General features: G+C 37.1%; 1 protein-coding gene across 1 annotated transcript in view; it reads left to right on the top strand.

The window, feature by feature from the left end:
• The window catches only part of WDR12 (WD repeat domain 12), a 24,890-nt gene extending 2,353 nt beyond the window's left edge, over window positions 1-22,537 (top strand). The window contains exons 2-13 of the mRNA XM_010860992.1: window positions 2,544-2,638; window positions 5,141-5,235; window positions 6,084-6,190; window positions 7,097-7,212; window positions 7,769-7,923; window positions 9,213-9,258; window positions 11,477-11,562; window positions 19,072-19,212; window positions 19,437-19,542; window positions 19,714-19,846; window positions 20,575-20,647; window positions 21,456-22,537. Of these exons, the coding sequence (XP_010859294.1) occupies window positions 2,544-2,638; window positions 5,141-5,235; window positions 6,084-6,190; window positions 7,097-7,212; window positions 7,769-7,923; window positions 9,213-9,258; window positions 11,477-11,562; window positions 19,072-19,212; window positions 19,437-19,542; window positions 19,714-19,846; window positions 20,575-20,647; window positions 21,456-21,533 (1,231 nt within the window). The 3' untranslated portion in view covers window positions 21,534-22,537. The remainder of the gene's footprint in view (window positions 1-2,543; window positions 2,639-5,140; window positions 5,236-6,083; window positions 6,191-7,096; window positions 7,213-7,768; window positions 7,924-9,212; window positions 9,259-11,476; window positions 11,563-19,071; window positions 19,213-19,436; window positions 19,543-19,713; window positions 19,847-20,574; window positions 20,648-21,455) is intronic.
• The last annotated feature ends 1,140 nt before the right edge of the window (window positions 22,538-23,677 follow it).

Genomic DNA, 23,677 nt, shown 5'->3' with positions numbered 1-23,677 from the left:
TGAAAAAGTTAGCTTAAAACTCAACATTCAGAAAACTAAGATCATGGCATCTGGTCCCATCATTTCATGAGAAATAGAAGGGGAAACAGTGGAAACAATGGCAGACTTTATTTTTTTGGGCTCCAAAATCACTGCAGATAGTGACTGCAGCCATGAAATTAAAAGACACTTACTCCTTGGAAGAAAAGTTATGACCAACCTAGACAGCGTATTAAAAAGCAGAGACATTATTTTGCCAACAAATGTCCGTCTAGTCAAGCCTATGGTTTTCCCATATGGTAGTCGTGTATGGACGTGAGAGTTGGACTATAAAGAAAGCTGAGCACCAAAGAATTGATGCTTTTGAACTGTGGCGTTGGAGAAGACTCTTGAGAGTCCCTTGGACTGCAAGGAGATCCAACCAGTCCATCCTAAAGGAAATCAGTCCTGAATATTCATTGGAAGGACTGGTGCTGAAGCTGAAACTCCAGTCGTTTGGAGTTTGAAGACTCTGATGCTGGGAAAGATTGAAGGCAGGAGGAGAAGGGGACGACAGAGGATGAGATGGTTGGATGACATCATCGACGGGATGGACATGAGTTTGAGTAAACTCCCAGAATTAGTGATCGATAGGGAGGCCTGGTATGCTGCAGTCCATGGGGTCACAAAGAGTCGGACACGACTCAGCGACCGAACTGAACTGAACTGATGCATATAATTTACATATGCATGTATGTTCATATATAAGTATGTGAATTATGCTTCTCTTCCCCCACCACCCCTATCTTACTGACCAAAACAGTAACCAAAACTTTGAATTTCTAGGTTTTGTTACCTTTTGGAGAACCTAAATAAGTCCTTACTTTTTTTGACATGATGAGCCCTGTAAGTTCTACTAAACCTCTTTTACATTCTGCACATATAAAACCGTAATTCAGACGTTATGGAGACTTTTTTGGTTTTGGATTTTGTAACAACGATTAAGATGTAATTCACGTATAGTAGATGTCACACATTTGAAGTGTTCAATTCACTAATTTTGAGTATTTTTGTAGAATTGTGCAACCATCACCACAGAAAATTTTAGAACATTTTTCATGACTCTTTTGCTGTTACCCTTTTCCCCCACCCTTCCAAAATTTTCCAAATACCACCAGCCCAGGGCAGTCACTTATTCAGTTTTTGTCTCTAACATTTCCTATAAATGGAATGATATAACATGTGGTCCTTTGTCACTGGCTTCTTTCACTTAGTATGGTGTTTTGCGAGGCTTGTCCATGTTGTGCTTCATTCCTTTTTACTGCTGAATAATACTCTATTGTACGGGTATACCACATTTTGTTTTCATTGTTCAGTTGATGGACTTCTATGTTGTTTCCACCTTTGGGGCTATTAAGAATAGAGGTAATGTGAACCATTTGTGCACAAGTTTTTGTGTGAACATATGTGTTTATTTCTCTTGGGTATGTACTTAGGAATGGAGTTGCTGAGTCAAGTGATAATTCCATGTTTAACTTTTTGAGGAATTGCCAGATTTTTCCAAAGCAATTGTACCATTTTACATTCCTGCCAGCAATAAATAAGTGTTTCTCCATTTACTCACCAACACTTAAAATCTGTCTTTCTTATTGTAAACATCCTGGTGGGTATGAAGCGATAACTCCTTGTGGTTTGATTTGCATTTCCTTGATGACTAACAGTGCTCAACAACTTTTCATGTGCCTGTTGGTCATTTGTATGTCTTCTCTGGAGAAATACCTATTTTGATCCTTTGCCCATTTTAAAAATAGGGTTGTCTTTATTTTTGAGTTATAAATGTTCTTTATATGTTCCAGATGCATGTTCCTTGTCAGATATATGATTTGCAAGAATTTTCTCCCATTCTCTCGTACAAGAGTTTCTGGTCTGCCTCCTGTTGGTGCCTCTAATCTAGTCACTGCAATGCTGCCCAAGAGAGATCTAACTAAACAAAATTTTGATGATGTTATTTGATTTAGACAGTGGTTCCTCATTGCCTAAGGAAAGAAGTCAAAAGTACTGCACACAGCATCCAAGCCACTCCATGCACATCTCTTTAGCCTTATCCTTGGTCACTGTCTAGAGTAAAATAACACTTTGGAATAGGTTGGTTGGGCAGTTTAATAACTTAGCTTTTTTATTTGTGTATGCTGCTTTTTTGCACCCCTTCTTTCTGTCTTCTCCCATGTCACCCAGGGAAAACTCACTTTTCTATGTGTAGTGTAAGAGTGTTTTTTTTTAATACATCCTTTCAGAGTCTGCTCTCTCATCCTCCTTTTCTCTGGTTGAAATACCCTACTGCTTCCTTGTTCTCTCATTTTATGTATTACTTATGACATTGTTCTTACACAGTTTCCTTGTATTTGTTTACCAGACATAAACCCTTTTCAAGTACAGAGACCACAGGTTAATTCATTTTTTGCTAACCCCATGTAGCAAAATGTCTGGCATGTATTAGATACCCAGTAAATGTTTGTTGAATGAATAAATGCACATTTGTTAAAATATTTGTAGACTTGATTTGATGTATCATTTCCTTTTTGTAGATATGCAGTAGATGATGTTCCCTTCTCCATACCTGCAGCCTCTGAAATTGCTGACCTTAGTAACCTCATCAATAAATTGCTGGAGGCCAAAAATGGTAGGTATATACCATGAAAAGTTAGGAGAGGGCAAAATAACTAACTAAAGTACATCACATTGTTATTTATAGCCCTTTGGGGGCATTATTCTATAATACTGCATGCATTTTATAATGGTAAAATTTATAAATTATAACATATAATTTCCCTCCTACATGATAACTTTGAAAAATGCTTTGAAATAAGTTTTTAGGGAAAAAATTTAGTTTAATCTGCTTTTAAGGCAATATGGAGAGAAGATGGTTGAGATTTAGGAATAAAGATTTTTAGGGTAAAAGTTCTTGATACAGAATATTGGTATAGCATTTCCTATCGTTTTCATCATGGATATAGAGATTCTGATGCATAGTTAGTTTTCTACATTTCAAATATGTCATATATCCTACTTGCTGAAAAACTCTTTCGAACTAGAATAAGAATTATTTTCTCGCAATAGAGACTTTGCAATACTAGTACATGGTTGTTGTTACCCAAGTAAAAGTTGGACACAACTGAGCACGCAAGCAAATATTTGCATAGTTTTCTAAATTGTAGATGAATATTCATTTATCTTTTTGTATAAATCAAATAACTGAGTCATTGCTTTTGAGTTGAAGATGCAAATGATTCAGATTTTTTTTAAAAAAACTTTATTTTGTAGTAGGGTGTAGCCAGTTAACAATGTTGTGATAGTTGTGGGGAACCGTGAAGAGACTCAGCTGCACATATACATGTATCCATTCTCCCACAAACTCCCCTCCTATCCAGACTGCCAGGTAACACTGAGCAGAGTTCCATGTGCTGTGCAGCATTTCCTTGTTGGTTATCCATTTTAAACATAGCAGTATGTACATGTCCATCCCAAAGTCCCTAACTATCCCTTCCCGCCAGTAAGCATAAGTTCGTTCTCTTAATTCTGTGATGCAGATTTTTAAAAAGTAACAAGACAGAGAGACAGGGAATTCTTTTAAAAAGAGTATAGTTAATAAATCAGATAGAAGGAAGAATTTTTAGCATTTCGTAACTCTAAATGAAGTGATGGATTTAAGAATTGATCATCAGTAGCAACTAAAGCCATTTATTAGGTAAAAAGCTAACAAAGAACATTGTGATGGATGTGAACAGACTGACATCCTCTGAACTCAGAGATAATTTAATATCGTAAAAAGAGTCACAGTGAGGTAGCGTGCTTCATGCGTGTGTGCAAAGACACTTCAGTCGTGTCTAACTCTTTGTGACCCTGTGGACTTAGACTGCCAGACTCCTTTGTCCATGGGATTCTCCAGACAAGAATGCTGGAGTGGGTTGCCATGCCCTCCTCCAAGGGTTCCTCCTAACCCCGGGATCAAACCCATGTCTCTTATGTCTTCTACGTTGGTAGGCAGGTTCTTTACTACTTGCCCCACCTGGGAAGCCCCCAGGTGCTTCCTAATGTGATACAATACTGTGTGTAAGTATTTTGCCAAAAGTAAACCCAAAGTCTAATCAGGCATTTAGGTCTGCCTAAGGCAATGGCACCCCACTCCAGTACTCTTGCCTGGAAAATCCCATGGGCGGAAGAGCCTGGTAGGCTGCATGGGGTCGCTAAGAGTCAGACCCAACTGAGCGACTTCACTTTCGCTTTTCACTTTCACACGTTGGACAAGGAAATGGCAACCCACTCCAGTGTTCTTGCCTGGAGAATCCCAGGGACGGGGCAGCCTAGCGGGCTGCCGTCTGTGGGGTCACACAGAGTTGGACACAACTGAAGCGACTTAACAACAGCAGCAGCAGCAATGTACAGGTTGTATGTACATGGTAGAGGAACATGTTAAGGGATACCTTGGAGATATAAACAACCAAAGCCAGAATGTTAGTATTAGACCCAGTTTCTTCACTAAATAAAAGGCAGAGGAAAAGAAGGATGGAGAACTGTTAAAGATATTAATCAGATATAATGTGAGGACTTTGGATGCCAATTCTAAAAAAACTCACTGTAAAAAGACACTTAAAAAACAAGGAAATGAGAACATTGTCTGGCTTTATGATATTAAGAGAAATAATTTAAAATTTTTAATACTGTGACTTTTTAAAAGTCTTTATATTTTAGAGATACATCGTGAAGCATTTACAGATGAAATTATATCATTTCTGAGTTTGGGTTTTAAATAAACCAGCAGGAAGAGGAGGGGGAGGAGTATAGGTGATTGTCCATGAGTTGGCAAAAGATGCAAATGAGGATTCATTATGCTATTTCTGCTTTTGTGTATTTTGGGATTTTTCATAAAATACTAAGTTTTTCGTTACTCAAAATGGTTACACTATCCGCAGTGAAAATATTAATACCAACAAAGTATTTCTGTTCTTTAAAATCACGTAATATACTGGAATATGTGGTCCTGTTGTGCCATGGGGACAGTCTAGGGAAACTTGGAGGCCACACTGGGATAATAGGTACCTGTTTGTTTTGGGGTCTCTCATTTATGTCTGCCAATACCACTTCAGGTCCTAATACTGATACTTTTATTACATATTTTCTGTAGAGTTCCACAAACATGTGGAGTTTGATTTCCTCATCAAGGGCCAGTTTCTACGAATGCCCTTGTTCAAACACATGGAACTGGAAAACATCTCATCAGTAAGTTCAAATGTTTACCTGCTCTATTTTACTGAAGGTATTACCAGATAATGTAGGAAAACTCCATTAACCTGAATCTACAGCAACCAAGAGCCTTTTGATTATTTTTTCCTAAAAATTTGAACCTTGGTTTCTATATGTTCAATTTTTAAATCCCCTCTTTTCTTCTAAGAGAAGAAAATTATTCAAAGAATGCAGATAAATGAATATGGAAAGATAACTTCATGTTTGTGAAGTTATCAAGAAACATCAAGCAAATATGTTTACTACTAGTAAAGGTGTACAAAACGATTGTACATATATATAAGCTTGTGGGTGGGGTTTATGTGGTTTTTAGTGATTGCTCTCTTCCTCTAATTGTCAAACTTACCTTATTATTGCTTTTATAATTTAAAATATAATTTATAATTGCTTTTATAATTAAGGGGGCAATTTTTGAAACTGTAGTAACATATACATAAAATTTCTCTTTTAACCATTTTTAAGTGTACAATTAAGTACATTCCCAGTGCTATGCAACCATCACCATTATCCATTCCTAGAATTTTTTCATCATCTTAAAGAGAAGTTCTGTATCCATTAAATTGTATGTTTTTATGATTTTATAGTTTCTTATATTCTTTTTTTCCACTTTAAGCATAAGTTTCCAAGATCATTAATATTTCTTAATATTACTGTTAGCATACTGTTAGGTCAAATAAAGTTTTTCACTTTCTATATGGCTCCAAAATTTTTTGATTTTGAAGAGGAATTATATGAAGGAGATAAACTGGGGCTCTTTTATTTTCATAATGTACTATTTAAAAACTGCACCACCTGATGGATTTCTGCTTTTTCTCTGTAACTAGGAAGAAGTTGTGGAACTAGAGTACGTGGAGAAGTACACTGCCCCTCAGCCAGAACAGTGCATGTTCCATGATGACTGGATCAGTGCGATCGAAGGGACAGAGGAATGGTATTGCCAGATGAATGTTCTTGTTTTAAATATAATATGTGAATATTTTTCTCTGATTGCCTGTTCTTTGTGAAAGTAATTTACATATATGTGTATATACACACACACACACACACACATATCTCGTCACCATGCCAAAGACCTTTAAATTTAGTATAGTCAAGAAGAAACATACCTATTAATAGGTTTTCTTTCCTGTCTCAAGATGTCATAATGACATTTATCTTCCAAATAGGTTGTTTCTCTTAGGGCATTTATTTGATTATGTTGCTTTTAAGACTAAGACTATAACTTGTTTCATAGAGGGGAAAAAAACCTTTTCTAGCCACAGATCTCCTAACTTACTACCCTGAAGATGCAGGTCATGCTATTTTAGGGCTGAAAAGAGCAGATTGGAATCAGAAGGTGTGAATGGTTTAGAGCAAAACCCTACTGGCCTTACTTGTAGAAAAACACATCAAGAATGGATTGTAGTAGGAGTCTGCATTCAATGAATGTCTCCCCAGAGTTATTACATAGTAATGTTTTTATTGATTTTACTTTTTATTTTAAATGGTTCTACTGGTTTTCTATTTAATGGTTTTCACTGGTTAAACACAAAGGACTATTAGGCTTTTCAAACAATTTGCTTAGCTTCCCTGGGAGCGGTAGTATTTAACAACAATAGTAAAAATGATATTTATGGCTTGTCGATTATATTTTTATTTTTAGGAGGTGAGTAAAAGCCAAATGTAACATCTTCTGATTTATTCTAGTGTATTTTGAAGTCTTAATCTTTATATTAAAGGTTAGAAAATATAATCTTCAAGGTTTGCTTTATCATTGCTCTAGAAATAAAATTGATTTCAGGGTTTGAAAAAGGTGCTTTTTGTATTTCATAGGACTTTTTTTTTTTTCTCTTCATAGGATCTTGACTGGTTCTTATGATAAGACTTCTCGGATCTGGTCCTTGGAAGGGAAATCAATAATGACAATTGTGGGACATACAGATGTTGTAAAAGATGTGGCCTGGGTGAAAAAAGGTTAGGACTCTTTGCTTAAACTGAAAGGAATCCTAGATAGGGATTGGAAACAAGCCATTTTCAATGCTTGGGCAGAATTGGGACAAGATAGGAAATGTCTCATGCCTTAGTTATTATGGGGACTCTAAAATACCCAGTGTTGAAGAAAAGACATATTTTTTAAAAATCCATGAGTCAGTAGAAGTGAATCCTAAAATTATGTCTTGTAATATACATTGTCAAGTTAATAGTGTGTTAAATGCGCATCTTTTTTATAGGTTTTTTTTTTTTTTTGCCTGCACCACATGGCATGCAGGATCTTAGTTCCCTGACCAGGGATCAAACCTGCACCCCCTGCAGTGGAGCTGCAGGGTTTTAACACACTGGACCAGCAAGGACGTCCCTATAGTAGAATCTTCCCCTTTTACCATAAGCTAGCTTTTTTTCAAAGGTGGCTACATGAGGTCTTTTGCCTTTTTAACATCTTTCTCAACAACCACAAAAAACTTATTTCTTTAGTTTCAGAACACTGTAAAATTTTTGTACTAATTTGTTTCTTGTGTTCTCCTTTCTTAAGACAGTTTGTCTTGCCTGCTACTGAGTGCCTCTATGGATCAGACTATTCTCTTATGGGAGTGGAATGTAGAAAGGAACAAGGTGAAAGCTCTGCACTGCTGCAGGGGCCATGCTGGCAGTGTGGACTCCATCGCTGTGGACAGCACAGGAACCAAAGTAAGTAGTTACTGTGTTAGTAGTACTGTGTGCAGTTAGAATTTGAGATTCTTGTGCGAGTAAGTTCTTTTCTACATAAAGTCACTGTGATTGGCCTACTTTTATAACAGCTGAAGAATATGATTTCAAACCAGAAGTAAATACTCATATAATAAGACATATCAAGAGTCATTCCCTCACTCTAGGTATCTTTGGTTTGGAATTTTACATAAACTGCAGAAATTTTAAGAACTCAGGTAAACAAGTAATTTCTTTGTGTAACCATCTTAAATCACAGTGATTGCTGTTTTCAGTCCTTCAACTACTGATAGTGCTGTCATCAGATGAAAATGTCTAGCGGATCACCTAAGACTTTATCACCTAAGGCATACGCTAAAGTTGGTGTTAATCGAGGTTGTTTTACAATTATTGCCAATCTACTCTGTATCATGACAGAATGGTAAAAGTTAAAACACACCATTAGGGCAACACAGTTTTTATTTAAGACGGGTTATAAACTCTTCATCTGGAAATTCTCCAGACCACAATTAAGTATTCTAGATTTAAGACTGTTTCTTCAATAGTTCTTTGCCAGTTAGCATAATAGAGGACATTTCTGCATTCAAAGATTGATGTGTATTCATTCTGAGCCATAATGAAGGTTTACATGTTGTTGAGTCAAACTTTAAGGAATTAACTGTTCCCTGTCTCTTGGCTATAAGAGACAGAAACTCATCCTGAAATTTTTTAGCTTAAAAGATCCAAGGAAGGAGTGATGAATCACATCATGAGCAGGGCAATGATCGTTTTCGAACCAGGGGAGTAGAAGCTTGCATATGGCACACCTCCTCCTTCTCTTGTCTCCCCATATTGACTTCATTTTCTCAACTCAAACTGGTTTCCCTACATGGCAATAAAACCTAGCCTTCAGTATTCCCAAGTTTTACACCCTGTACTGTCTGTCTCCGGGAAACAAATAACTTCAATTGTCTAGAACACAAGTTTTCCCAAAAAAGGCTCTGAAGGAGGAAAAGACTTATTAGCACAGCGTCAGTCAGTTGCCCACCCTGATGTAAGCAACCGTGACCAGGGTACAGGCCCCTTAAGAATGGTAGTTCTTTAAACTGCCATGAGATGGAGGATACAACTTCCCAGAGACTAGGAAGACAAGCAGAAAGATGATGCCATAGTAGGAAGGATTTCATGGCAAAGTAAATGTTTCAAATTAAATAGCAGGGGGGGAAAAAGGCAAATAATATGATGGATTATATTTCATCCTGTTTTTCCCTTCACATATATATTTTTTTTAGTTTTGCAGTGGCTCCTGGGATAAGATGCTAAAGATATGGTCTACAGGTAAATGAAATATTTCTTCTACTTTCACTTACTTAGTGGCTTTTTAAGAATTGTCATGTAAAAAAAAACTTTTTTAGCCCATAATTTGCCATAAAAATTGGACCATGGCTTTTGGGTCACAAAGTACTGTATGCATGCTAAGTCGCTTCAGTCGTGTCCGACTCTGCACTCCATGGACGGTAGCCCGCCAGAATCCAAATGGGATTTTCCAGGCAAGAATACTGGAGTGGGTTGTCACGCCCTCCTGCAGGGTATCTTCCTGACTCAGGGATCAAACCCAGGTCTCTTACATCTCCTGCATTGGCAGGTGGGTTCTTTACCACTATTGCCACCTGGGAAGCCCAAAACAAAGTACTATAGTAGAGAGAAAAATTAGTGATTTCTGTCTTTCTGCCCCACCACTCCCTTATTTATTGGGCAGTGTCACTGAATCCCTGCAAGTATCAGGAACACGTCTGGTGCAGTGGGACTTAACTGCCTTAGTTCTCAGAGTCCCCTTATTCAGAAACCTGGAAATAACTAACCTTCTGAGTCATATTGATACTTTAGTATTAGAGAAATTTCTTAGTTAAGGTGGCTTAGTTTAAATGATTTTTTTAATACAATTTTACTGAACTTTCTTACTTTGAAAAAATAGATTAGAAGGAACAATTAGAGGAGAAAGGGGGACTCATAGAGGAAGGTTCTTTGATAATAGTAAGAAGACACTTCTAGAAGAAAAGAAGGGGAAAACCCATGTATGTTTTAAAGAATAACAGTACAGAACTATTTATTGCACAGGTTAACAGAATACCTGTGCTAACTTTTGAGGAAATTGCTCTATTACTACTGTACAATTTCCCTCATAGCTCAGTTGGTAAAGAATCTTCCTGCAATGAAGGAAACCCAGGTTCAATTCCTGGGTCAGGAAGATTCCCTGGAGAAGGAAATGGCAACCCACTCTAGTATCCTTGCCCAGAGAGTCCCATGGACAGAGGAGCCTGGCGGGCTACAGTCCATGGTGTTGCAAGAGTCAGACACAACTTGGAGGCTAAAGTGCCATCACTACCCTAAATTCATTTCACAAAGTAGAGGCAGGGAGTGGAAGATAATCAAGAAAAGCCTAAACAGTTTTAAATAATTATGTGTAAGATGGCAGGAAATATAAACCCATTTTATTTTTTTTTTTCCCCAAAATTCATTAAAACAAGCAGTTTTGAGGCAGAACATTTATGGAGGAATTTTTCCTCTTGTGAAATACTTTTTGATAGTGCTGGGTAGATGACATATATGTGAATACTTGTTACCCTTAAGATGCTTATAGTCATTCTGGGAAAAGCACATGACATTTATAAACAGTTACAAAACATTAAACTCTATGGTTTGTTTATCTGGGTTTGCTACCTAGCCAAATGGTGGATAACAAAGTTTTTTTTTTTTTTTTTTAACTATCTATGAAACACTTTTAATTTATTGATAGAAAAGTGAAATAGGTCTTGCCAGGTGGCTCAGTGGTAAAGAATCCACCTGCCAGTGCAGGAGATACATGGGTTCGATCCCTGATCTGGGAAGATTCCCCATGCTGCAGAGCAACTAAGCCCATGCATCACACTATTGAGCCTGTGCTCTGGAGCCCCCAGGAGCTGCAACTCATGAAGCCCGCACACCCTAGAGCCAGCGCACTGCAACCAGAGAGTAGCCTCTGCTTGCTGCAACTGGAGAAAAGCCCATGCAGCAATGAAGACCCAGCATAGCCAAAAATAAATAAATAAAATTAATTTTTTTTTAATGCAGTAAAAATAAAAGTGAAACAGTCAAGAAAAATAAAGATGGCTGGAATGTATGTCCTTTTAACGTGTTTATTTACCATATGATTCCCTTTATAATATAAATACACTTTTTGTCAAAACTCTCCTACAACTAAAGTGGTAAGCAACTTTTCATAGATCTGGTAAACTGATGAAGGTCCATAATGATAATCTTTATAAGATACCAAACTGGTTAGATTTTAGGATTTTAGTGTACTTTATTTTTTGCTTTCTCCTTTTGGAAGATTGGTAACCCATGTATTTTTTTAGATAGGATTTTCCATTAACCAAAATAAAGAAAAATATTCATTCCTAACCAGTTGAGATAACATGAAGTATATGCCCAGAAATATAACAATCCTTTGATATTGTTTGTAATTAATATTTACTTTAAATTTTAAACTTATCATATCTACTTCTCTATGATATAGTTCCTACAGATGAAGAAGATGAAATGGAGGAATCCACAAATCGACCAAGAAAGAAACAGAAAACAGAGCAGTTGGGACTAACACGGGTAAGTATTTGTGAGAACTGACGGTACTTTACTGTATTTAGTTTCCTTTTGTCTTGGTACTTCAACCATAATTAGACTTTGTTTCGGTAGATTACTAAATTTTTATTATGAAACTGCTGCATTTTGAGTCACTGAATATAATGGCATTAAGCTAGGCTTTTTATACTGTTCATGGGATTCTCATGCCAAGTATACAGGAGTGGTTTGCCATTCCCTCCTTAAGTGGATCACATTTTGTCACAACTCTCCAGTATGACCTATCTGTCTTGGGTGGCCCTGCACAGCATACCTCATCGCTTTATTCAGGGGATCAGATCTCATAAACAGAGTGCCTGAAGAACTGTGGACAGAAGTTCGTAATATTGTACAGAAGGCAGCAAACAAAACCATCCCAAAGAAAAATGTAAGAAGGCAAAGTGGTTGTATATAACAGAGGAAAGAAGAGAAGCAAAAAAGCAAGGGAGAAAGGGAAAGTTACACCCAACTAAATGCAGAGTTCCAGAGAACAGCAGAGGCAAGAAGGCCTTTTTCAATGAACAATGCAAAGAAATAGAGGAAAACAACAGAAGGGGAACAATTAGAGATACCTTCAAGAAAACTGGAAATATCAAAGTAACATTTCATCCGAAGATGGGCATGGTAAAGACCTAACAGAAGCATAAGGGATCAAGAAGAGATGACAAGAACACACAGAAGAACTGTACAAAAAAGATCTTAATAACCCTGATAACCACGATGGTGTGGTCACTCACCTAGAGCCAGATACTCTAGAGTGTGAAGTCAAGTGGGCCTTAGGAAGCACTACTGCCAATAAAGCTAGTTTATAATATAATAGCTCTGCTATTTTAAATAGCAGAGCTATTTAAAATCCTAAAAGATGATGCTATAAAAGTGCTGCACTCAGTATGTCAGGAAATTTGGAAAACCCAGCAATGGCCACAGGACTGGAATAGGTCAATCCTCATCCCAATTCCCAAGAAAGGCAATACTAAAGAATGTTCAAACTATTGTAAAATTGCACTCATCTCCCATGCTACTAGTAAGATTATACTCAAAATCCTTCAAGCTAGGCTTCAGCAGTACGTGAACGGAGAGTTTCCAGATGTTCAAACTGGGTTTAGAAAAGGCAGAGGAACCTCAGAGATCAAATTGCCAACATTTGCTGGATCATTGAGAAAGCAAGGGAACTCCAGAAAAATATCTACCTCTGTTTCATAGACTACACTAAAGCCTCTGACTGTGGATCACAATAAACTGTGGAAAATTCTTAAAGAGATGGGAACAGACCATCTTACCTGTCTCCTGAGAAACCTGTATGTGGGTCAAGAAGTAACAGATTCTTGTATGGAACAAATGACTGGTTCAGGATTGAGAAAGGAGTACAACAAAACTGTTTATTGTTACCCTGTTTATTTAACTTACATGCAGAGCACATCATGCAAAATGCCAGGCTGGATGAGTTTTAAGCTGGAATCAAGATTACTGAGAGAAATATCAACAACCTCAGATATGCGGATGATACGATTCTAATGGCAGAAAGCAAAGAGGAACTAAAGAGCCTCTTGATGAGGTGAAGGAAGAGACTAAAAAAGCCAGCTTAAAACTCAGTATTAAAAAACTGAGATCATGGCATCCAGTCCCATCAGTTCATGGCAAACAGAAGGGGAAAATGTGGAAGCAGTGACAGATTTTATCTTCTTGAGCTCACTGCAGATGGTGCCTGTAGCCATGAAATTAGAAGATGGTTGCTTCTTGGCAGGAAAGCTATGACAAACGTAGACAGTGTGTTAAAAAGCAAAGATATCACTTTGCCGATAAGGGTCTGTATAAGGCTATGGTCTTTCCAGTAGTCATATACTAACATGAGAGCTGAACCATTAGGAAGGTTGAAGAATTGATGCTTTCGAACTGTGGTGCTAGAGAAGACTCTTGAGAGTCCTGTGGACAGCAAGGAGATCAAACCAGTCAATCTTAAATCAACCCTGAATACTCATTGGAAGGACTGGTGCTGAAGCCGAATTTCCAATACTTTGGCCACCTGATGCGAACAGCCAACTCATTGGAAAAAACCCTGATGCTAGGAAAGATTGAAGGCAGAAGGAGAAGATGGCAACAGAGAATGAGATAGCTGGATGGCATTACCGACTTCAATGGACATGAACTTGGGCAAGCTCCGGGAGATGGTGAGGGACAGGGAGACCTGCCGTGCTGTAGTCCACGGGGTGTAAAGAGTTGGACACCACTTGGCAACTAAACAACAGCAAAAAGCTAGGCTTACAGATTGGTAGGTTATTTAGCTATTTTATTTGATCTCATGGTGAATTTTAAAGTAAGATCTTTTAATTGTTAGAGCTTGCACAAAGTTAAGTATCTCATTACCTAACTGTTTAATGATAATGTTTCACAGACATAAAAAACAAAATTATGGTTACCAAAAGGGAAAAGGTGATGGCTGGGAGTTAGGAGTTTAGGATTAGCCGATACCGACTACTATATATAACAACAAGGTCTTAACTGTATAGGACAGGAAACTATATTCAATATCTTGTAATAAACTATAATGGAAAAGAATCCGAAAAAGAATATGTAACTGAATCACTTTGTTATATACCAGAAACTAACAAACATTATAAATCAACTATACTTCAATTTAAAAAGTAGTAATAATATTAACGTTTCATACATCGAAGATGTAATTCTAGTACATCTCCTAAATCACTAGAAATCAAGAGTTCTGAAGTTTTTATTCTATCATTTCACTAGTATAGCCAATTAAATTACACTCAGAAAGTTCATTCATATTTGCTCTGTTCCTTTAGAAGGATATTTATTATGATCTGACCTGAATTAATATACTTAATGAGAGGAACAATACTGAGTCAAATGTAGGAAATCAAATTTTTTTCTTTCATTATCTCACAGCTTTAATTGATATGCAGTGAATTAGGTACACATTTGCACCTTAATTCTTATAGTCACCAATAAAAAGATAGCTTATAAAGCTGTTGAAAATGAGGAATAAAGTATGATCACAAATGATTCATCAAACTCAGGTAAACTGCAATAAGTAGTAGCACTTACTGTTTTCAATTGGAAGTAGTGATTTACAATGTATACATTTAAACACAGACTGCTGAATTGCAAGTGGAATGATTCGAAACTCAGCTTCCTTATCATTTTTCTCATAGGACAAATTAAAACTATAAATGCCTTATCAATTGGATAATGTGCCAGTGCCAATTTATTGATGCATATACCTAATCAACCTTTAAAGAATATATCTTGAGTAGAAAAAGACTTCTTGAATTATCAAAATTCTTTACTCGTAAGGTAGCTTTTTAAAAATCTTTATATTAATTAAAAGTTGGCATACATATAGTGAAGTATGCAGCTCAATGAATTTTTAGTTGCGTATACGCAAGTAATCACTATCCAAAGCAAAACATCAAGAATTACCAACACCTCCTAGAAGACTCTCTCTAGGCTCCCTTGAAATCAGTAGCCTCCTGAAAGTGATCATTCTTCTGACTTACATCACTTAGAGTTTTATACTGGGAGAAGGCAATGGCATCCCACTCCAGTACTCTTGCCTGGAAAATCCCATGGATGGAGGAGCCTGATGGACTGCAGTCCATGGGGTCGCTAAGAGTCGGACACGACTGAGCGACTTCACTTTCACTTTTCACTTTCATGCCCTGGAGAAGGAAATGGCAACCCACTTCGTGTTTTTGCCTGGAGAATCCCAGGGATGGGGGAGCCTGGTGGGCTGCCGTCTATGGGGTCACACAGAGTCGGACACGACTGAAGTGACTTAGCAGTAGCAGTTTTATACTTCATGTATACGGGCATACCTCATTTTTATTGCACTTTGCAGATAATATGTTTTTTATAAATTGAAGCTTTGTGGCAATTATGTATCAAGCAGGTTTGTTGGTATATTTCCAACAGCATTCATTCACTTCGTGTCTGTGTCACACTTTGATATCAATAAATCTCATAATATCTCAGACATTTTTTAAAAAATTAATGTATTTATTTTTTGGCTGCACCAAACAGCATGTGAGACCCTAGCTCCCCGACCAGGGATCCAATCTGCAACCCCTGCTTTGGAAGCGCAGCGTCTTAACCACTGGTTGTTCAGTCACTCAGTCATACCTGACTCTCTGCGACCTCATGGACTGCAGCATGCCAGGCTTTCCTGTCCTCCACTCTCCTTAACCACTGGACCACATGAGAAATCCTCAGACTTTTAAATTATTATTATTATTGTGATCTGTGATCTTTATTATAGAATTTTATTTATTTGTTTATGGTTACCCTGGGTCTTTGTTGCTGATCAGGCTTTCTCTAGTTGCGACGAACAGAGGGCTACTCTTTATTGTGTCTGCAGGGTCTTCTCCTGTTGTGGAGTACAGGCTGTAGGTGAACGGGCTTCAGTAGTTGCAGCACGCAGGCTCCGTAGTTGTGGCGCACGGGCTTAGCTGCTCTGCAGCATGTGGAATCTTCCCAGATTAGGGATCAAACCCATGTCTTCTGCATTGGCAGGCAAATTGCTACGCACTGCATCACCAGGGAAGTCCTGATCAGTGGTCTTTGACGTTACCATTGTAATGGCTTTGGGCTGCCATGAACCATGCCTCTGTAAGACAGTGAACTTAATCAGTAAATGTGTATGTCCTGACTGCTCCACTGACAAACCGCTGCCCCATTTGTCTCCCTCCTTGGGCCTCCCTATTCCTGAGATTCAACAATATTGAAATCAGGCCAGTTAAAAACCCCACAGTGCACTCTAGGTGTTGAAGGGAAAGGCAGTGTCTCATGTCTCACATTTTAAATCAAAAGCTGGAAATGATTAAGCTTAGTGAAGAAGGCATGTCAAAAGCTAAGACAGACCAAAAAGCTAGGACTCTTGTAACAGTTAGCCAAATTGTGAATGCATAGAAAAGGTAGAAGAGCTATTTGAAGTGAAAATCAGAAATAATAGGAAAAGTTGGGTTATGAAGACTAAAGTAAGACAAATTTCAAAAATAGTTATCTTCTCTCTAGATTTCTTTCTAGTATTTGACTTCTCTTAACACAAGTAACACTCTCAATCAGTTCATTTAATGGCCATTTGTTTCATATTAATACATTAACATACGATAAGGTTTTTTCCACATTTTCTCTCAAAATGGCTTTTCTCCAGTATTATTCTACTAAATAGTAGAATAATAATAATAGACCTGGGCTCAGTCCCTGGGTTGGGAAGATCCCCTGGAGAAGGGAAAGGCTACCTACTCCAGTATTCTGGCCTGGAGAATTCCATGGACTGTATAGGCCACGGGGTTGCAGAGTTGGACACAACTGAGTCACTTTCATTTTCATTCTACTAAAGTTTGTTTGCAGTTAACAGTGCCAAAGTTGACTTTTCTACCTTTTTTTTTTTTCTACCTCTTTTTAAAAAAATGTACACCCTTGGTGGCTCAGCGGTAAAGAATCTGCCTGCCAATGCAGGAGACACAAGTTCAGTCCCTGGGTCAGGAAGATCCCCTGGTGAAGAAAATGGCAATCCATTTCAGTGTTCTTGCCTGAGAAATTGCACAGATGGAGGAGCCTGGCGGGCTATAGTCCGTGAGTTCACAGAGTCAGATACAACTTAGCAACTAAACAACAAAAACAAGAAAACTCACTCTTTTTGGTGTATAGCTTTTGAGTTTTGGTAAATACATATAATATGTAACTAATACATATTCAAAATGTGGAACAGTTTGCCATTCCCTAAAACTCATGTTGCCCATTTGTAGTCAACCTTTTCTCTCTATTTATATACTCTTAACAACTACTATCTAATCTTCATCCCTAGAATTTTTCTAGAATATCATATAAGTAGGATCACACAGTAAGTAGCCTTTGGCATCAAGGGTTTTTTTTTCCCACATAATATATTTGAGGGAAAAAACAAAGATTCATCCAAGTTATTGGGTATATCATGGTTTGTGCTGTGCCTCGTCGCTCAGTAGTGTCCAACTCTTTGCAACCCCATGGACTGTAGCCCGCCAGGCTACTCTGTCCATAGGGATTCTCTAGGCAAGAATACTGGAGCAGGTTGCCATGCTCTCCTCCAGGAGATCTTCCCAGCCGAGGGATCCAACCCAAGTCTCCCGCATTGCAGGCAGATTCTTTACCGTCTGAGCCACCGGGGAAGCCCCCATATCATGGTTTATTCCTTTCAAATTCTGAGTAGCATTCTATTGTATGGATATATTGTACAACAGTTGGTTTAATCATTCACCAGTTGAAGGATATTTGGGTTGTTTCTGGTTTGACAGTTATGAATAAAACTGCTAGAAACACTTGTGGGCAGTTTTTTGTATGAACCTAAGTTTTCATTTTTCTTGAAAAGTTTTCATTTTTCAATTCCAATTCCATACCTAGGAATGTAATTGCTTATTCATTTAAGTCTACCCATCATTTTACATGTCATTTCCTATCCTGGAACCTCTGATTATCTCTGTTACCTTTTGTTTTGGATCACAACAGAGGCTGCTCTGTTCCTCACTTCTCTATCAGGTTCCTTTACTACTTCCAGGAAAATTTTAGAGCTGGAAAAGAGATGTTAGGGATCATTTGGTACAGGAGGTGGCAAATAACAGCCCAGTAGGAGCTCTCACTCTGGCCTATTTTTGTGCTATAGAGAGCTGAGGGATTTTTACATTTTTAATAGGCTTTAAAAACAAAGAGGAATTTGCAAAAGAGACTGTATGTGGCCTGGAAAGGCTAAAAAATTTTTCTTTCTGGACCTTTATCAAAAAACTTTGCTGATGTCTAATCTGGTGTAATTCCCTTAACATGTAAGGAAGTGAAATGTAACAAGAGTTTAAAAAGTAGATAGACTATCCCTCATTTCAGAGCTCTTTCCCTCTTTCTTTTACATTTTCCTTGTGTTTAATACAGATACCTTACCTAGTTTGAGGATTTTAATTTGAGAGGGATGTTAGAGATTTTGGAGTTTTAATAAATGAACCAGGGACATTATTTAAAGATTAGATGCTGAAGAAATGAGGTGGTGAGAATAACTTATTGAAATTAATTAACCTGGAAGAGTCATGTAGAAAATGGCAGCACGTTAACTCAAACCTACATCTTTCTGCTCCCAGGGCTTTTTCTCCTAGCTTCTACATGTGACATGTTTGTCAACTGAGAAAATTTAGTGTCAATATTCCTGAAAATGAAAAGTAGAGCAGATGGGGTAGTAACAGAATCTTGTGGAAAGACTACAAATTTTGGAGTAATATTTGGGTTCAAACTCAAATCTGCCATCTTTAAGCAGCATGACCTTGGGCAAGTTATCTTTCTCAACTGAAGTGTCTCTTAGAGGGTCGCTGTAAAGATGAAATAGGGCAGGACAGGAGGGCTAAAGCACCTGACAGAATATCTGCCATATGGGTTTCAGAAGTAATAACTACTATGATTGTTCTGATTACTCTGAACTGAAAATGCTTTCCCTTTTGGGTGTCTTTTCATTTCTAGACTCCCATTGTGACCCTCTCTGGCCACAAGGAAGCAATTTCCTCAGTTCTATGGTCAGATGCTGAAGAAATCTGCAGTGCGTCTTGGGACCACACAATTAAAGTATGGGATGTTGAGTCTGGCAGTCTAAAGTCAACTTTGGTAAGACTTACAAATTCAGTGCTCTCTGATTGAGCTTTTAAAAAAAAAAAAAAATTACTTATTTTAACTTTGAGCTTTAAATTCAGTGCTTCTCTGATAGAGCTTTTAAAAAAAAAAAAAATTACTTATTTTAACTTTGAGCTTTTAAGTGGTAAACTTCTCAGAGATGATCACTTTTAGCCTACTCTGGTTACATGGTCTTTCCTTTTTTTTTCCCTTCCCAGACAGGAAATAAAGTGTTTAATTGTATCTCCTATTCTCCACTTTGTAAACGTTTAGCATCTGGAAGTACAGATAGGCATATCAGACTGTGGGATCCCAGAACTAAAGGTGAGTTATATAAATCTCCAGAGGAAAACATGGGTGAATAACATCGATTTCTCTTCTCTCTAGAGCTGTGTATGAAAGATAATTTTCTACAAATTTGATGTGGGGGGTGGGGGAGGTGTTCTGCCTACTTCTCTTTTCTAAAATTTAATAATCGTTATCTGTTTTGTTCAGATGGTTCTTTGGTGTCGCTGTCCCTAACCTCACATACAGGTTGGGTAACATCAGTAAAGTGGTCTCCTACCCATGAACAGCAGCTCATTTCTGGTTCTTTAGATAACATGGTTAAACTGTGGGATACCAGAAGGTAATTCCTGTTTATGATTAATAAAAGATGTATATCAATTGCCTGTTGAATACAAAGAAAATGAACACTGAAATGACTATCCAAAAGCAGAATGGTGAAAAAAATGTTCTTGGTCATATGCCCTGAAATGATACATAATTGGTATCAAAAAGGAAGGCCAGGATCAAAGGAATTTTCTCAGTATGTTACCTTTTGCATTCTGGGTGAATTTGTGATAGTTTATCTTTTGCCAAAAAATAACATACACAAGTTTATGAAATCCATCTTTCTCACCTCGTTATATAAAATAGCAAAAAAGAATCCTGAGCCTTAATATAAATATGACACAGAATTGGAAGGCAAGTGGCCTAAATGAATGAAACTGATCAAATTAGAAATTATGTTAATAGGAAATTAAATAAAAATATATACTTTTTAAAGATAAAAATTTAAAAATTCCTTTCTTTAGTTAGGGCTATAATAATAATATATGCAAAGGGCCTCCAAGAGAATGTATATATAATTTATTTACATATTTCTACAAGTAGAATGGAGAAGCAGTAACCAAACCCATAATCTGTTAATGATACAGGAGGAGATAGTCAAGAATATACTCAGAATTTTAAGATTAAGTGGTTATTGGGACAAGGATGGCAAACTGAAATTTTCAGAAGAGTATAAGTGATTATGCACATATATTTGTTTAATACTATGAAATGCATATAACACGTTAATATTTTCATCTTTAGTTGTAAGGCTCCTCTCTATGATCTGGCTGCTCATGAAGACAAAGTTCTGAGTGTAGACTGGACAGACTCAGGGGTAAGAATTTATCAGTTATTTGATAGAGAGGAAACTACATTATTAGCATAAATTTGTTGTGTTCACATAGTTATGAGTTTCAATGTATCTGATATTTATAATTCTGTATTCTAAGTTAATACTCATAAAACCTCATCATTTAAAGAAGAAAAAAGTATCCTTTACTATTAGGAGTAGAAGAATTTGAATATTTTGAAGCAGTTTTTTTTCTCAAGAGTATTTTTAATAAAATTTTTAAGTCCATAAACTTGCTGCTTCAGACTAATTGTGTCAAAGTATTTCCTACTTAGAAAAATATTACATAATATGGCTATATTATAAAATGTACTTAAAGAATTACAATTTAGTTATTTTACTGCCTAAGAACTCTTTCTAAATATAGGTCCTAGGGCTATTTGAAAAATCTGTAATACCCACTTATCTATAAACAATTAATGTGCTGTTCTTTACAAACTTGATTTTCTTAAATAGGTAAAACTATATTACCCTTCAAAATTCGTTTTATTACATTCCTTAGCAAATGCTTCATAGAAAGTATGATAGCATATTATGCCTCAGCCAAATTAAAATCATCGCTTTTAAAGTTTTAATATACTGTGTATATATATGTGTGTGTGTGTGTGTGCTTTAGTAGTGAAATTTGATGCAGTTGGCCCATCTGAGTATTAACTGTCAATGCAAGTTAATTGCTCATCTGTAATTCTTTCTGTAATCAGAATATCTACTGATAATTTAATTAGGTTTAGCTATCATATGAAATAATTGTATTTACTTCTGTGTTTGTTTTTTCCCCTCTTGCTTTATGCAGTTACTTCTGAGTGGAGGAGCAGACAATAAATTGTATTCCTACAGATATTCACCTACGACTTCCCATGTCGGGGCATGAAAGTGAAAGATAAATTTGCCTACAGAGATTCCTTCTATAAATAAAATCAATAGAGAATACTCAGCTAACACCAATACAGATACAGGAAGCAGTGTTTTAGATTAAAGTTAATATACTGTTTCACCCTTGATGATAGTGTTATCACTGTCTTTTTACTTTGTATTTATTATACAACAGTTGTGTTTATTAAATATAAAACATATCCTGCATTCTCTACCTTATGAAAACCTTTGAAATTAAACTGAGTTTTTAATTTCTTTTCTAAAGGTATTGGTTTGAATTACGATTTGCTTTTGAAGTCCTATAAAAGTATGTATTAAAAGTTCAGTAATTGTTCAGATTTTTATTTCTGAGGGAGAAACTTCACTTTTTAAAGTTAGCATTTAAAAAAAAGCACCTAAAAAGGAATCAATTTTAACTGAAAAAATCAGAAATACGATCTGTGTTTGGTAAAAATGTGATTCTGTAACTGTAATAATGTTCTTTGTAAGTATTCATTAAAACATGTAGATGTTGCCAGTTATTAAGAACTTGTTGAAATATTTTAAGTGAAGTACTTTGTTTTAAAGATAAGTCAGGGCAGTTCCCTAGCGATCCAGTGGTTAGGACACCATGCTTGCAATGCTGGGGGCCAGGGCTCTGTCCCTGATTGGAGAACTAAGATCCCACAAGTTGCATAACGTGGCCAAAAATATAATAAATAAAAGATTTAAAAAATACATAAAGACAAGTCAGAATCCTTTAGAAATAGCATACAGATTCCATGGTAACCAGGAATCTCTCTCCCATACTTATATTTGTGTATAGATAAGAATTCTTCAGACAAAACCTTTCAGTAAGCTTTAGGTTAAAAACATTCTAAAATTTTTGTATCATTAGCACTTATCTAAATCCATTTATTATATGCCAGATATTTAAATGTCTTAAAATGTGACTTTAATGGATTGGTATTTCTCAAGCAGAGCACCTCTGCCTCTAATAAACAGGAAATCAGTTTGGTCTCATCATTAGACTCTAATGCTATATCTCTCATATGAGGTTTCCTATTACAGAGGTCTAGGAAACAACCAGAGTAACCTGGCTGCAACTGAGAGCCAGACTGACAGTGGATTAAACCATGTGAATGATTAGTCCTCTACAAGTTCAGAGGCAGTCCAGTACTGTTAAAGTGGTTTTGTTCCACACTCCTTAGGGACCTGCACTCCCTCTTGACCCTGTGTTTCAAAGGACAACGATGAATTTATATTCGTGTTCTGGATGGTTCTGAATGAACCTTAAGAACAGAGTTACAGAAAATATTTTTCTTAATTCACCCAATCTGTTCTGCTCACACGTAGTATGCATAACCTAGGTGGTTAATGTAAAGGTAAAGGGCTTCCCTGGTGGCTCAGACAGTAAAGAATCTATCTGCAATGCAGGAAGCCTGGCTTCGATGCCTGGGTTGGGAAGATCCCCTGGAGGAGGGAATGGCAACCCACTCCAGTATGTTTGCCTGGAGAATCCCATGGACAGTTAAGCCTGATGGACTCCATGGGGTCGCCAAGAGTGGGACACTGACTGAGCAACTAACACAGACACAAAGAGGCCTATTTACTAGATGAAGGACAAAGAAGGAAGTGGCAACAAGTCCTGTTTCCAAGCCTATTCTTAATGATGGTGCCAGTGCAGGATACATTCATGGTTTAGGTATTCTCCTTTGCGGTGGATATAGTATCAGTGGCCAAGTCTCTTAGAGAAAGACTGATTGATCTTTACCAAACCTCTTATGTAACTCAAGTGGTTAGATCTTACTCTCCAAACAGGAAGAGCATAAGAGGCCAACAGAAACCTAGAAGACTTAAGTCCTTTTAAAACATAGTGCTTTCCTACCTCCCATCATTTGTCTTGTCTAAAAAAGTAGCGGGTCCCTTTCAATAGTCCATTTTCCTCCATTTTAGTTACACCAGAGACAGAGGCCTTACGTGGACTTGTTTGCTCCTAAGATTTGCTTGGAGAAATGATTGGAGCTGCTTTTTTACAGCTGGAATTTGGGAACCAGACAGTGCAGTGTTCAGGACCTGCAGACCAGTACAGGGTTATCTATGTTGTCTTGCCATAGTAATGCTGTTCATAAACACGTTAATCCTTATTTCTACCTCATCAAA

This window comes from Bison bison, unplaced genomic scaffold (assembly GCF_000754665.1).
Source record: "Bison bison bison isolate TAMUID 2011002044 unplaced genomic scaffold, Bison_UMD1.0 scf7180017864471, whole genome shotgun sequence".
NCBI lineage: Eukaryota > Metazoa > Chordata > Mammalia > Artiodactyla > Bovidae > Bison > Bison bison.
Note: the sequence above shows the minus strand (reverse complement) of the source record. Positions and strands in the feature narration are given on the sequence as shown.